This window comes from Temnothorax nylanderi, unplaced genomic scaffold (genome assembly GCF_030848795.1).
Source record: "Temnothorax nylanderi isolate EJ_2023f unplaced genomic scaffold, tnyl_v1.0 TNYL_tig0204_pilon, whole genome shotgun sequence".
Classification (NCBI taxonomy): Eukaryota; Metazoa; Arthropoda; class Insecta; order Hymenoptera; family Formicidae; genus Temnothorax; species Temnothorax nylanderi.
The window spans coordinates 66,075-83,568 of record NW_027249266.1 but is presented as its reverse complement, the minus strand read 5'-3'; the positions used below and the strand labels follow the sequence as shown (position 1 = coordinate 83,568).

The window sequence follows — 17,494 nt, the reverse complement described above, 5'->3', positions numbered from 1 at the left end:
GTTTTATCGACGGTGTTTCCGTAACCTCGAGTTCAACACTGTGCATGCTGATAATCGATAAGAGCCTCGATTACCTCCATTCTAAGTATAGAATTGCCTGTGGTCGATAAGTTCTAAGTAGAAAGTTTACCACGACGAAGGTAAACTTATACTGAAGGCGCTTTCTAGAAAGTTGACCGTATAGTAGAATTTCCTTTCTTCCTGCGGACGATATGTAAAGGTAGTTTCTAGAAAATAAGGGAGGGTTTTCCTTATGGTGATAATGAAGAAACAAGAGGGTTTATTCCAATCTAAACGAATGTGTGGTTGATACATAATAAAGAATAGCCTTTCATTGATAAAGTACATTTTTTTTTAAATAATTGTGATCAATTCTATTTTAAACGCAAAATAGAATCAGTTAAACTTTATTATTACTAATACAGTAGTAATAAAGTAATTCTGCATGTATTTAGTGTAATTGTATATCAACTTGAATGTCAAATCATCCATCAAATGCACTGTCAAAGTTCAAAATAAGATCGATATGTTTTATCTTATAATGCAATTCAACATTTTCATTTGATTTGTAACGTGGATATTTCGAAAGTTTACTCTATTACATACATTACAACCATTCAATGACCGCAAATTCTTAAATCTATTTAAAAAACTTTTCGCCTTTTAATTACTACAATTTCTTTTCAATCAAATAAATTAAATATTATAACATCTAATTAGACAATATAATTACAGAATAATTTGTACGTTTCCATGGCCAAATATTATCATTACCCAAGTAGCAGAATGACGTCTAAAGACGTTTAACGTCTCTTATTGACTTATTATTAGAGACGTCATTAAGATGTAGGGGAGACCGGGGCTAAACCGCCAACGGGGTTGAACCGCCAGATCAAATATCTCGGAACCTGTATATTGTGCGAACTCGCTATTAACATTGTAAATGCTGCTTATGGTACCCATGTGACCAACGGAGTTTCGGCAGGTTACCTGCCGTGTTATGATTTTTACGGAGGCAAACGTGTTTTCGTGGTGAAAAGTGAAATTTTCTGCGCGTGGAAATTTTGTAATATCTGCAATAATATTTGCTCTCCAAATCTCGAGGTACGTGATTATAAATGCATGCTGATTATAAAGAGTAATGCATGCTGAACACGAATCCAGTGTAGATATCTAATATTTCATGGGCGATCAAACCTGAAACTGATTTATCCCGGGGGGGGGTGGCGGTTCAACCCCGGCATTTTTTAGATTTCAATTTTTCCACCGTTGTCGTTTTTGCTCTATACCGGTTAAACAAAGCAACATAGATAAAAATTTCCTATATAAATTTTGTAGCTAAAGGTTCACTCTTTACAGTGGTATACCACATTTAACTAAAATTATTTATTTTGTTGTTAAAAATCGGCACCGAAAAAAAACTGGCGTTTTAGCCCCGGTCTCCCCTACGTTATAATACGTCATTTGACATTTGACATTTGACATTATGCGTTATTTGACATTTGACATTACTCTGCTACCTGGATATTTATCACGATTTGCCAATTTCAACAACACGTGTGGTATTTATTAAATATTTGTAAGTCCATTAAAACCACATTAATTAAATTTTTAACCTAATTCAAAATCAAATTTGGATAACGAGACCAGGCGATTAAATCTATGCATTCCTAAATGGCAATTTCCTATTGTCGTGTTCCTCAAGTCAAGTTGACAAGGTCGACTATCGATGAATGGCAGCCGGGGAGGGTGAGGATGAAACACGTACGCCGCAGTGGGCCATGTTGTCGCATCGATTATGCACGTACGACCCTCGTCCCGATACACATGCCGTCAGTTTCGTCAATGGTGAGGTTGATTGTCGTCCTCTATTTGCCAGAATCATACATTAAACCCCTAATTTATAATTTATAATTTATAATCCCGGCATTTATATTTATATTTAAATCTACTAATCTATCTTTAAATCTGTCTAAACTTTTAAAAAGCAATATTCTTCAGCGATCAAAAAAATATTCAATCTACGTAATCCTTTCAGTGTCTAGGGAAATCATGCAATATAACACTGTTGGAGAAGAAGTATTTTTATAAGCGATATTAAATATCATTTTATTATATGTACATGAAATGCAAAAGAGTACCTATATCTATACATTCTTTAAAGAGTTAAAAAAAAAAATCAAAATTTTCCGAATGTAGTTTAATTATTAATATCCAATACGTCTTCACACATATTACGATTTTGTATTACGTAAGCACCACACACGCATTGGAATAATATAAAAAAGAAATAAAAATTCTCGAATTGTATTTAATTAGGAATTATAAAAATATCATAATACGATTTATTTTAATTGGTAGAGACCCGAGAAATATGGTATGTGAAGTCTTTGATCACCTAAACACGGGACCGCAATAACTGAGTTACCCACAGGCGCTAATTCTCTCGCTCGTTGTTGCCGAAACAATCAAGGTAATACTGGCGGTGTATCGCAACGTTCGCCAAGTGTCCATAGTTGCTGGTGCGACAGTGCGCAAGGCTGTTCCAAACTTGTTCGCGCAACACGACGCCTTGAGAGAAGTTTGCTTTTGCACATGTTCCGCATCTAAATGCGCGTTGTCTAACGTTAACGTCGTAGACATTACGCGACGTGATACTGAATACATGCACCTACGCGTACCCGGTTACAAGATCGCAGACGGTGCTCCTCCGCGACGAGAGTTTACTTTGTAGCTTCGATTGAACGAGCGAGAAATGTTGCACGAAAATAAATGGAATAGAGCCGGGAATAGTTTCATAACAATTTCGAATGTACACGTAGACATTTGACTGAGATTCTGTAAGATATTACCGTTAAAAAGATCAAAGAGAGAATTTAGGAATTCATAAGTGATGTTTCGTAAAACTCTTGAACTTGCAGAATGGTCCGTTCGGGATTATAATACTATTCCTAGAGTTTCCATTCCCTATTTTTTTTCTCGCGGATCGCGGTTATTTTGAAAGTGCACTGGGAAATAGAAGTTTCCGACGCGTTCTATCTTCGACCGGAAGTTGCAAATACTTAGGAAATTTCAACTGGAGCTGATTTATCACCCCCCCCCCCTCTCCGCCTCGTTTAGTTTGCGTGGCGAGGTGAAAGCTATTTACACGCTGATCGCAGTTTATCGCCGCTCACTGCCCTCGGGGGATCTGTCTCTCTAAGCGACGAGATCGTAAACTTCCAAGATCACTTCTTCCCTTTATCGTCGTTCCAATTCGTGGCGCAATTTAAGATTTTGAAAGCTTTTACTCTCTAATCCTGATACGATCGTGCGATGCATAGGAATTGCGATATTATCGCCATTTAGAAATTGATTCTTCCAAACTTATACAATTTATATATTTTTTATTCAACAATTATACATACAGTTAAATTTATTATTTAAGAATTAGATAAATTATAAATTACACATACATGTGCACAGAAATAATAATTGTAGAAATCTTACAGAATATATCATGAGAATCTAAAAAGATAATGAAATTTTTTGTAAATAGTTATCATCTTCACCGCGCTAAGTGGAGCCCAGAGATAAAAATCTATACTTCTTGAAATTCTTGAGATGTTAGATATTTGAACACAATATTGAGAAAATCATTATAGTGATATTATAATTGTCATATTATAAGTAGCATAATTTTTATAACTACAACTGCTTGTATAATATTCCAAATAGTATCATATCAACAGAACAAATTTTTTGACAAGTCCGGGTAAGTCTCGCGCGCTTCCACGCTCGGCGGGATTGGCACAACGCACAGCGCACACCTGCCAGTATTGGCAGGCTCACCCAGAGGGTTGTTTTCGACCGCAACCGCGCCACCAGCGGAGGGTGCCAGAAGCAGGCGACCCTCTCTCTCATCTGGGAAGACAGTGCGGCCTGATCCGCGGCGCCGGCCGAATCGCCGGCACCCCGTCCGCGTCTGCCGTGCGTTCATTTCTCGACGCGATGTGCCGGAAACGATGAATGAAAATGTGCGCGACCCCGTTATATCAAATGCGCATCGCGGTGAGAGCAGCCAGCACGATATCCTGTTGAAGCGTTCGAGCAAGGAAATCGCGACTAAAGCGCAAAGATCTAAGCGTTGAATTTCGCGAAGGGTGCGAATCTTTTTTTTCTTTTTTTTTTTAGAAACGTTGAGGAGGCTATAACTTGATCAAGTTGTCGCCCGCAAGTGTGGTCTCCGAGAGCGAGAGGAGGGAGGCCCCAAAATCGTTAAAATCCGCGAGACCGCATCCGCAAACCGATTCCTACTTCCCGAGACCGATATCTTCTTCACGAAAGTACGCTTTGGTCGACTGACGATCGAAGGCCTCTCGAACTTTTTATTTCGCATTCCAAAAGCCACTGCAGCGAGTTAAGGGCGGGCTATATCTAGCGTGCGGGGATTGCGCAAACGAGGATCTAGGTAGGGTAGGTCGCGGAAATTCGCGGCACGATTTGCTTGAAAATATCGCCGAACAATTGTCATCGCTGAAATATCTTCGTTGAGGATTTATTCAGTTAGAATTTCTTTTAAAATTGCAGAGGATACGGGACATACCAAAGTTTCAGAACCTCGTTTCTACGTTTCTTATGTTTTACAAAGGTGGTTTTTATAAAATAAAATTTCTAAAGTCATGTTATTTATTGAAATTGTTCAATACGTTACGTTATTTTTTTTTGTAGATTGGAATTAATTTTCAGAAATGTCATCTCGCTTCGAGAAAGATACGCGGAACTCTCTTTTATAGATAGTCAACTCTTTGACGGAGTTAGAAATTATACCTCGTACTCTCGAAAGTGCGAGATATAATTTCGTAACTCTATGTTTAATGAATTCTCAAGGACTAACTTACTCGGAAGAAAATTTCCGGATGGTCCGTCGTTTGTTAAAACTTCGATGTTTGATGTTATATCTTTTCAGTAGGTAGAGAAATGAAACAGCAGTTTAGATTCAACAAGAATGTAATTATGCGCCGTTTGATGAATTTCATCCGCCGCTGAGTGCGGTCTGCTGAAGCTACATGAAAGGAATTTCTGCTTCCTGTTCGTCTGTCAGAGGTAGATTTTCAATGTGTGTTCGCGTATAATACGTATATAATAAAATTAAATTAAAAATTTCATTTTTCAAAGTAAACTCCACCTCATCATCGCGAAGTAATAATCTAAAGAAAGAAAAGATATTTCATATTCGCTAGAAAATTACAAAGTGATGTTCGTCATTTAGCGATAAATTTCTGGACATATGTAGCATTGTGAAAATTATTTCAATTTTTTGGATACGTTATGATATATTTCTTGCGCACAAGATTTGATTCGTAAGATCACGTAGCGATTCGTGGAACAGATCACGCGATAATTCGATTTCCCTCGAGTCTTGGGAGCGATCGTAATAAGACTTTCCTCGCGTAATTTCGTTTGTCAGAATCCCTATGTGGTATTCTTATAATAAGAGCTGTGGGAGCTGCGGACGCGAGATTACACTCGGCGTAGCACGTAAGAAAGCGTTTCGGTTCTTTCCAACGATTCTGTATCGCTCGGTTTTTCCGCACACCTGGAGAAGAGAGCTTATTTCACCTCTCTGGAGAGTATAACTCCTTAAACGATAGTTTAACGAAACTTATTCAGTTCAAAAGAAAAAGAAAACAAAATGTTCTATAATGATATTTAAACTGTCATACGTCAAATACGTCAAATATCGCGTAATCTTAATATTATTTCTAACTTCTGAATATTAATAGTTTAATAATAATTAATAATTCCTGAATGTTATTTATTTCGTATTGCGCATTATTTCACAATATTATTTATTTTATGACGTATGTATGATATTATCTATTCAGTTTTTAATAATACGTTACATATTTTTTATTATACATTATATTACTTATTTGCTACCAAAGATTTTTCAAATTATTATGCATATTAAATAATTACTCTTGATCGTTTGATCATACCCGATAACGTTTAATTGTGGCTCAATGCAGAAAAACGTCAAACAATCTATAGTCTCCATGTTAACAATGTAATGTTGAGAGTCAAGAGTAAAGTTTCTAAAGTACAGTTCATCGATGACATCGATATTTTTCCATTAAAAATATTTTCTCGTGGGTGATCTCTCTTGCGACCAAAGATATGCGCACGTTATGAAAAGAAAACGCCAAGGTGTTTTCTTCGTGACGATGAAAATACTTTTCCACGAAGAAACGTGCTGCTTTTTTATATCTAGGATAAAATGTACCTCGAGACAGATAATCTTCCAATCAATTTAAAGTCAATTTTTCTTTAGTAAAAATGTAATTGTAGTTTCTTTATTGTCTTTATTGTTTTTAAATTAAAAGTCTCAATTAAGCCTCAAATTGAAGTATTGTTTTAGGTAAAACAGAATTCTGATTTTTATTTAAAATAAAATTTTAATTCAAGGATTGTAAAAGTATTTTACATCGATAAATAATTTCTATTTTAATCCCTGTCGTCAAAAAATAACGCGTTGCAAGTGCGAATTTTTGTATACCAATGAATAACGTTTAACAATGTCGAAATAGCGACACAATATCGTAATACGGAAATAAAGCTAAAGCACCGTCACAATTTTTAAGTAAGTGAGTTTTAAATATCCAACAATTTCCAAGTAAATGAACATTAACCCGGCTTTTTGCCAGCTATGTAGATCAGTAAAAACTTTCTAAACTAAAAATGCAAAGGACGCTAATTTTTTCGGGATTAATTAGAAGACGGATGAATAACGAGAACGCGTGATTTACTTTCCTCCTTCAAGAACCTCTCAAAATTCGGTCATTTAGGTAATTGTGCGAGATGAAAGAATTACTTAAATTCTTCCACGCGGCAAATTGCTTTCTTTGTTTTAAGCGTAACTATCGCAGTAATTAAACGTGAAAAATCCGCGCAAAATAGCAGCGAAATAATTACGGCATTAATTAATAAACAATTTTAAATAAAAAGACCAATATCTTTTTGCCTTTCAAGAAAATATTTTTAAGTAATTGCGTAAAGAGAAAAATACTTAATTAATTTTTATGCAATTTTTACGATAAGAATTTTAGAAGCATGAAGGAGTCTCAAGTTAATTATAAAAATTACATTCCAACGGCAGAATCTATCTCTCAAAGAATCGTGACAGGATCTTGATGAAGAAAACATCTATTTTAATTTTATTTCGTTGCAGCGCACACAGTAACTAAATAAAATTGGTAATTAAAGTAGGATCGTTAAAAGTATGGCGCATATCAAATTATAAGTACTCCAATTCTGACCGTAATTATAACTTTAGAAAGGCGCTTTCTGAAAGCAATAAGCAGCTTTATCAAAAATTCCTTTTTTTATCATTCAAAGAAGTGCAATCATTCACTTTTTAAATTAATTTATATATGTATAGATCATATATCTTATTTATTTAATTTCGTTATATGATTTCTTTGCTAATATCTTCTATAGTAATTGAACTTAATAAATACGTCAACATTTTATGTTAATTTTTCTTATTATTTTGATACAACAAGAATTGAAGCAATTCGTTTTTATATTGAACTTATTCGACTTTAAACCTTTATTAACTACACTTTGATCTACGGTAACATATTGTGCTGATGCCAGGAAGAAGATGCATTACCGCACTCGGAAGGTGCAGTTAATTGCCGGTAATTATCTAACTAATGCTCCATGAAAAGCGGTGCTTGCACCGCCACTCGTTTCGACCTACTTTTATACAACGATGCACGTATATCGAAACCTATCGCTTGCGCAATATTTCCAAACCACTATCTAAACAGAAATAAGGCATTTTTTAAGATATATTACAATTCTTATTTCAGAAAATTCATAATAGACTTTGCAATACTTTTATGATATAATTTGAATTTTATTGTAGTTACTTTAGTTTAATCTTATTTTAAATTGTATACAGTAATAATCTGATTAAGTAATAATTATTATCTAATTGTTAAATTATTTGCTAACAGTTAATGTTCAACGCTAAACAAATCGCATTGTAAATAATAAGCCGGTACCTCGCCGTAAATACCTAAAGTTTCTATCACGTATTTACTACGCGGATTATTACATGGCATCATCCGATTTTTAAATACATGCAATCCCATTATTATAGGGAACCGCACAGTATCTTTCTTTTCTTTTTTTTTATTTCTGTTATATAATTTTATTCACGCTCTTTTGCCAGTGCAAAAAGTGTCTAGCTGTATGCCAGTGAGCCAGTGCGACGATTATACCGTTGCTGCGTTTTACCATCACGAGTTTTATACAGAATTTGCGAGGGAAAAAGAAAGACAGATATATATAGACATTCGTAAAATTTATGAACTTTTGTTTGCACTTTTTCGACATAACCAGCCAATGACAGATTATTTCGTGTGTATTTCGTGTGAAATTTGTATGTGATCTAGAAAAAATAAAAAAATCTTATCCGATTATGTTTAATTATAGGTAGAATGTTTAGCTGTGTATATTAAATGAGCATTTATTGTCTGATTAATCCGGTTAAAATCGATTTTATGACAGAATTTTAATCTGTGGTAATTTAAAAATTTCAAAAATTTAGTGGAAATAATATTAAAAAACTAAAAATTACTTTAGTTATTTTAAAAGAAAAGTAAATAAATTACCTCCTCACCTTTGCTTAATATAAAAAAATAACTCATTTGTATTCTTTGTTTGTTCTCTTTCTCAACTCTTTCAAGATTTTGTGTGTGAATATAATATTTTCCTCAAAGTCTTTTCATATTTTATTCTCAGAGATGTAATTTTATTTTATTTATATGTTACTGAACACAATGTATAAAAGCAAAAATGCAGACATTTTTATATCAGATAGAATATTTCTACGCATTAAGCACGTTCTGCATTATATGGATCCCTTTTAATATTAACCTTATGATTGATTCTTCGGTTTTGTAGTTTTCTCTTGTCATTGTGGGCGACATATATTCCTGTTAATTAACTCCATTCGCAATTTTAATAACCATCCTGTCGAGTTGATTGAACGAAGCGAAACGGATCGTAGTTGTTGTTTGCAAAAACAAGAATGTTGACAAATCCAGCGGGAAAAATTCGTCCAATATTTGTCCTCCTAGTGTATCAGGTGATATGGGTTCAATTGCAATTGTATTAATATTGCGAATGCATATGTGCGGTTAACAAATTTATTTGTTATATCGACTGTAACAATGTTTTTTTTTACAATAACCACGAAAAAATATTCATAAATATTTTTGCAACAATTCGAAACACCAATTTACATTCGCCGAGAATTGTTTTATTGCCTTTAAAGTATATATATATATATATATATATATATTTATATATATCTCTCTCTTTTTCACTCAACTATTCGTACTAAACTATTTTGTGTTCTTTAAAATATTATTTCTTTTTTAACTCTTGAGGGGAACATTTTTATTTTCCAAGTAGCTTTTCTGTTTCAAGTATTAGCATTTTTTTTTAGCTTTTTTTCGAGATCTCGTAACAGGATCGAGAGATTCCGGTAAGCTCGCGAATTTGTGATTCGAGGAGAAAATTCTTTCTCGCGGAGATTTCTGATTCTTCAATCACGAGATTGGATTTCGCGTAAACACGCGAGCATTCGATTACAATTTGTAACCTACGACTTACGTATAACCCAGAGAAATGTACTCTATTTATTTTTTTATTTGTGTTGGCAGAAATACGCTTAATTGGTTCATTCAATCTTTTAAAAAGTTTATGATTTTTATTATTAACATCAAGAATATTAAACGAGAAAAAGAAGTAGAATTAAAAAATTATAATATATAAAATATAATATATATTTTTTATATTATATATACAATCTATTAAAATTGCATTACAATATCTGCATAGATAATAAATTATAATACACTTGTTTAGTAACTACGTTTTAAACAGAAAAATATCGTTCTACAGCCAAGAAAAGCAATTACTCATTTTATTTTATTTGGTTTGAGTAATAGTTTTCTTCAACAAAGAATATTTTCTTAATATTAGTTTTAAGATATACTTATCATAAGTATTAGAAAAGCTTATCATCATGTGCTTAAAAGAAGAATTTATTCTTCTTTCAAGTATATTCTGAAACTTTATCTAAGAAAAGCAACATAAGCTTGATTTGAATATTTACTGATTCTTTAGGTAAGAATATAAAATACTTGGCTGTATAGAACAACATTCTTCTAGGTTAGGAGGTTGTCGTGCGCGGTCCGGAGGGGTACAGTTTAGAATATTAAAATTCCTGTCATCAGGTGGACTCGAACTCGGTTCCTCGTGGTTATGAGTCTGATACTTTATTACTAGGCCACATCTCTGATTATATTCTTAGTGCTGCAGTATCTAGTTTTGACAGAAGTAATTCATTGATTTCAATATATTCTGTAAATTTTATCTAAGAAAAGCCACATAAGCTTGATTTGAATATTTATTGATTCTTTAGGTAAGAATATGAAATACTTGAAATCAATGAATCACTTCTGTGAAAACTAGATACTGCAGCACTAAGAATATAATCAGAGATGTGGCCTAGTGATAAAGTGTCAGACTCATAACCACGAGGAACCGGGTTCGAGTCCACCTGAGGACAGGAATTTTTATATTCTAAACTGTACCCCTCCGCACCGCGCACGAAAACCTCCTAACCTACATTCCACTTAGGAACTAAAGAATTAAAGAAAATTAAATAAATAAAAATAATATTAATTGCAATCATCAAGAATACAAATTCTTTTTTGAAGTAAACGATTATTCTAGATGAATAAAATTTTTACTTGATTTAAATAACGGATAAACTTTTCTCAAGAAAATGTGATATCTTTATTGAAGTATATGCTTCTCTTCCGTGGACTCTATATTGTAAGTAAACAGAATGTTCGTATTAATTTAATATTCTTGTTTCAAGTACTAAACTTGCTAAGATCTAGAATATGTTTTGAGTAAATGTGATACTTATGACGACTTTATGGTAGATTTGCTCATATATGAACTTATCAAATACTTGAAGCAAGTAATATTAACTTGTAGGTAGTATATACACTTGTTTAGTAACTACGTTTTAAAGTGCAAAATGCATCACATTACTTATTTCTACCTATCATTGTTAAAAATATCAGTGAGCGCTTTTATTAGATATTATTCAAGTAGAATAATTTATATTTAAGTAGAATAGTTTAATTTCAGTACAGCTCACTTCTATCTTTTTATAGTTGCTAGTTTTACCACGGTAATAGAGACGTAAACTGCTTAAGGTAACAGTATATTCTCTATCTATCCACTAACCCCTGTGCAAAGAATTTGATCCTCTTTTAAGGCTGTGTACGTAGACGCAAGGATTCAGGGTAGAATACGATGTTAAGAATACCACGATGAAGAAAGTCAGAAATTTCCTCACGGAAATTCGTTAGAAAGATGTTAGATGTTCATTATATCTGCATCGTTATATACCTTCGTTATACCTTTCTTCCTATCGTCGCAAATATAAGATACAATGATACAATTTTAAAAAAAATTTATAATTCTATTATATAATCATTAAAAATTATTATCTTCTTGTGAAATATAATACATATAAGAAAATAGATGTAAATAAAAATTTAGAAGTAATACAAACAATATAAAACAATATATTTTATTAGATAATGAAAAAGATATATTTTATCATCCATTAACTATATTATTAAATTTTGTTGTAAATATATATTTATTTTTAAATACTGAATGAAATTAATTCGTATTACAATATGCGGTACAATATGTTTTAAATAATAATTCACATTGAGTCAAATACAATTTGATTCCTGATTTATTTTTTGTACACTGAGAAAAAAATACTGTTACTTCAATTAAATGTGGAATCCCGGGGTGCCAGAAACATAAATAGTTGATTCAATTGTATAAATAGTTGATTCAATATTTAAATAGTTGATTCAATATTTGAATTATTAAAACGACTACACTATAGTTGAATCAACTATTTATACAATTGAATCAACTATTTATGTTTCTGGCACCCCGGGATTCCACATTTAATTGAAGCAACAGTATTTTTTTCTCAGTGTAGTTATATATTTTAATTTCATTGCAATTAATCAGTTTACGAAAAAAGGTACATTAATTTCTTTTCCAAATTATTTCAATTTAACTTTTAAATTTACACTGTGTGTTATTTAATAACCTTATCTGTTTACTTTTTATAATTAGGAATATTCTAATTTTCTTCCTCTTTACAATAAATCGCAGCCGAGTTTCACGATGAATCGCTTTAAGTGGAAGCCGCTGCCTGATTAAAAGTTTTTCTTTACTTTTGCTTTGTCTTGTAATTTCTTACGGGTAGGCGAAGCTTTGAATCGAGGGCGATTTAAATTTTGCTATACAGCAGATTCATCTTCCATTAAAAGAATTCATGACGTACTTATAATACCTATTAGTACCTATTTAAATTGCAAAAATAAAGCAATATCCTTAGGATTGGGAAGTCGTCTTTTGTAAATAATAAGTACAAATCTTTAATGTAAAAATTATGGAAAGATGCAAAGAGAGAACGATTAAAAATCCCTCTGTGTGTGTGTATATACATATATCTCGAATATTTATTTTGAAAATAAAAATATTGAGATAAAATATTAAGATAAAAAGTTTAAAGATTTCTCGAGATGTAATAAATCTTTGTAAATATAATATATTTAGAGAGTAAATATATAATTGTTTCAATACTTCTCGTAAAAGTCAAATTCAGTAAATAGTAAGAACAAAAAATTACAGAAAATTTGATGATTTTTCTGTTAAAATTATTTTTGAAATAAAATAAGCTTATTCTATTGAGCTCGAATAAGTTTATGATTCGCTAATAAGTTTATTGTACAATGTTTATTATTTTGTACTTAATCAAAAGTATTTGTATGTTATAATATAATCAAAATTTGACAAGAGATTTTTTAATTTTTTCGTGTTCTTTTATGCCACGTTTGTTTATTACACTATTTTTATGTTTAATAACATTTTTATATTTTAAATTAGTACTTATTATCACAGAAAATAATTATTATCATTATAATATACGAAAGAATAGCTGAGAAATCTCTCGCCGGAATGCATTCGCCGATTGTTATTCGAGAAACGAGGAAGAATCTTCCTTTCCTCCACTCTAAATATTTCTGCCGTAAGAACCGGGAAGTCATTAACCTCCTTTCGCCTTTAATATGCTGCCACTGTGTCACCATTCCGCCGATGACGATGCAGTAATTAAAGATCGCTGCGAGTGAACGAGCATCTAGAGAATCCGCCCGATGTTTCATTATGTCAACTACTGATATACTGATACAGTCGTGCGATTATATAACATCCGGACGATATACCGCCGCTTTGTAATGTCGAGAAATAAAATAGGATAAAGTATTTTCATCTCATTACGCTGTTACGCAGTTACGCTGGTTTCCTTTTAAGAGACGACAAACGTGACTGATAATTATGATTTATATAATCCTCGAGTTACGATTCGCGAGTGATTATGCGCTTCTCGAAATTCTCGTGAGAGAAACTTTATTTATTATTTTCGCGTCTATATTATGTTTCTCCTCGTTGTTATTATTATTAATATATGTTAATTAATTTTAGAACGCATCCAAGCTAATATAGAGATATAGTTTTAAACAGTTGCAACTATGGCAGTAGGTAAATTATGTGCGACGGTGCATCCATTGAGAGGCTCGCACAAATTGATACATTTTCGCCATTCAAATTAAAATTGAAGAACTTTGCTCACAAGTACAAGTGCTCGGTGAAATGCTTTTATTAGACCTCTTGATATTGATCTATTCTAGTCATAGCTCTAGATATAACACGCTTAGAAATACTTGCTAAGAAATCTCTCTCTCTCTCTCTCTCTCTCTCTCTCTCTCTCGTGTTATAGCTACTACTATAGCTAAGGGCGATTGCATTATATAGGGGTTTATCCGCAAGTAAATCCTCTTAATGGCATCGCCTGTAACACACATATACCCACTGAATCATTTAGATAACTGAAAGTTCCGAGAGGCCTTCGCGTATTAATATCCATCGTCTCGTGCAAATACGTTAACAAGTATATATTTTAACGAGCGTATCGCGCATTCAAGTTTAAAGTGAAAGATTAGGTGTGTTAATCTTTGATCATTGGCTTTGGTGACATCCCACGTGAAATTTTCATGAAATTCAGATTGCATTATCGCATAAATTATTGATAAAATGTATATCGTGCATTAATGCAAAGAGGTGTTAAAGTAAATTAAACAAATTAATACCCTAAATTTCGTTCTTTCAAAGACAAGCGATTTATGGTTATATGCGATTAATGACAATCCTTTGATCTTCCTCGCCGACTAAAACAAGTTGATTAAAATAAATTATTCATTTTGGTAGAATTTATATCGGTCCATCGCGGAAAGTAGATCAGACAAATCGCACTCGACGCATATACAATTGCCTGTCGTTTTACAGAGGTATTGAGTGTCATCAAAAACCTCGATGTTATCAAAAATGATGCTGAATCGAACGGTGAGGCTTATTAAACTGTTATCATGTGTGGCAATCAAAATGGAGTTTTAATCCTCAATATCATCGACCAACATTATTCCTGCAATTAATATAAAATTCGCGCCCGGACCAATAAACGCCAATCATGGATATACGAAAATTAACAGTGATCCGTGCAAAACTGTCGCGAGACAATTTAGTGCGATTTAGACTAAATTGTGCGGAAAATGACGAAATGTTTGCAGGAATGCTCAAGAGACTTGATTTAGAAATTGAGGAGGATGAGTCTCATCCTAGAAAAAAATATCCACAATAATTATATGTGTATGTGAACACACAACTTATGTATAAAGAAATATATTTAATGTATGAAAAAGACCTTTGAAGAATACACTTAAGAACAACAATGATAAAATAAAAATAAAGAATTAATCAAAAGAAAGAAAGGAATTTAAGTATATACGTAGTAAATATACATGTACATACACATTTGAGTCATTTTTGGCAGAAGTGACATACAGAATGGTGCTATACAATTTATTATTTTCGCTAACAAAGAAATTGTCGCATCACAATTGTGTATCCGCTATTGTATAAATAAACTTGGACCAGCGATACAAGTAACGAAAATCACAATCACGTAACCTGAAATAAAAAATAATTTTCTAAAAAGATTTTGAAGAATACTGCACTATTTTTTTAATTACGCAACAAAATATCCATCAATAACATCTGTAATTAATTCAAAACTCACAGAATTTTAAAGAATTCTGAGATACTTTTGCAATATCCAACAATACCGGATATCAATCACCACAATTACGTAATTAAATCAAAATATGAGTACGTATCACGATGGTGATTTCTAAGGTGGGATAATCGATCTCCCTCTATTCGTGATGATAAAAAGAAAGAATAATTTATCCAACGATGCTCTCCTCACCACCGCGGACTCTCGAATGAAGTCCAAAACGAGCGAGGGATTATCCAAGAGAAACCGTTCTCCGTAAATAACGTAAATGGTGAATCAACCATCGACGCATTCACCGTCACCATGTTGAACGTAACGGCGATGTCGACAGGCCTACTCCGAGTAGAACCCACGTCTTCGTCGGTCCTCATCAACAACACCATTACCGCCTCCAGCACGACCATAACAGCAATCGCAAATGTATCGTCATCAGCGGAAAATCCGACGGTGGAAAATCTCCCCGAGAACGTAAACGTGCTGTTGGTGGCGATCAAGGGAATTATCATGGGTACCATCATCACCACGGCGGTATTGGGCAACATGCTGGTGATCGCCAGCGTGCGGAGGCATCGCAGATTACGCGTGGTCACCAATTGTTACGTGGTTAGTCTGGCAGCGGCCGATCTCCTGGTGGCAATGTGCGCCATGACCTTCAACGCCTCGGTGGAGCTCTCAGGAGGGAAATGGCTCTTTGGGCCGATCATGTGCGACCTGTGGAACTCGCTGGATGTTTACTTTAGCACCGCTAGCATCCTCCACCTTTGTTGTATCAGTGTGGACAGATACTACGCCATAGTGAGTCCGCTTGAGTACACGGTGATAATGAAGCAGAGTACTGTGGGATGTATGCTGGGTAGCGCTTGGGCCTTGCCGGCGCTGATAAGCTTCATTCCGATCTTCATGGGATGGTACACGACAAAAGAACACCTGGAGTACATGGTGAAGCATCCGGAGGTACGAAGGAGTTCTTTTTTTCCTTAGGCGTCTTTAAAAAGTGTTTAATTTACAAGTTATGAATATGGAAATCGTTGTTAGCCTTTTAACAATGTAATCTACCTTAATGTAAAAGATGGAATATTTTAAAATTTAAAAAAAATTTAAAAGATGAAAGACTTCTAATTTCAATAATAATAACGAATTAACTTTCTCATTCTTCTCAATAATTCTTTTCGTGCAATTTTTTTAAGTATCTACACTTTTTATTATGTTATTATTATATGTTATTAGCTTTTTAAAGATTAATTATTTATAGACTATTGTATCATTAGAATATTATTATCATGACTGAATCACTGAAGTAATTCGCGACATTCTCGGATATTTCAGAGCTGTGAGTTTCGAGTGAATTTACCATACGCGCTCATCAGTTCCTGCGTGTCCTTTTGGATCCCAGGCCTGGTGATGATTATCATGTATTACAAGATCTATAAAGAGGCGATTCGACAACGAAAAGCGCTCAGCCGGACATCCAGCAACATCGTCCTCAACAGCGTGCACCATCATCGCTCATCTACCCGGCACCATCATCATCAGCAGATGTTGCTGCAGGCCGCTGCCGATACCGGTGAGCTAGCCTTCCACACGGCACACTTCGCGGTGCCCACGGAGCTCCACGCCGTTAACGGTGAGTGGAACTCCGTCCATGTACGTGTGTTCAATTATATACTATCGATTATAAGAATGAATAGCAAAGGCCGAGATAAAAAAACTCGAGACTTTAACGAATTAACAAATATTTAAACACGTCGTGCGATATCTTAAACAAGCTTCTGATAATTTTAGAAAAATAATTTTTATTAGAAAGGCTACTTCGTGCACGAAAATATTTAAAACATTTCATACGGAATAGAAAATACGTAGTAAAGAATACTAGGTTTTTATTCAACAATCTGCTAGCTTGCTATATATATATATATATATATATATAGCAGTCTAAAAGCTACATATAACTGCTGTATATGTAATTATAAATTCAAATTCAAGTTCAAGGTGCAAATGTCTTGTCAGCACACAAATTTTCGAACTCGACTCGTGCGACGAAATGATAAGAATTAGCAAGCGACAGTTACACTTTGCGTCACTAGTTTAATGCAGTAATCAAGACTTGAAACGCATATTCTCGCATCGTGCGTCTGTTGGCGCGGTCGTATATTTCGACAGAAATGGTAAATGCTCACTCGCGTGAAATCC

The 17,494-nt window shown here is 33.6% G+C and overlaps 1 protein-coding gene across 1 annotated transcript; it reads left to right on the top strand.

The window, feature by feature from the left end:
- The first annotated feature begins 3,771 nt into the window (after positions 1–3,771).
- On the top strand, positions 3,772–17,044 carry LOC139778991 (octopamine receptor beta-3R-like). The gene is made up of 3 exons (XM_071717182.1): positions 3,772–4,142; positions 14,518–16,258; positions 16,631–17,044. The coding sequence occupies exons 2-3, from the start codon at positions 15,608–15,610 to the stop codon at positions 17,042–17,044; spliced, it is 1,065 nt and encodes a 354-aa protein (XP_071573283.1). The 5' UTR covers positions 3,772–4,142; positions 14,518–15,607.
- Positions 17,045–17,494: the final 450 nt, after the last annotated feature.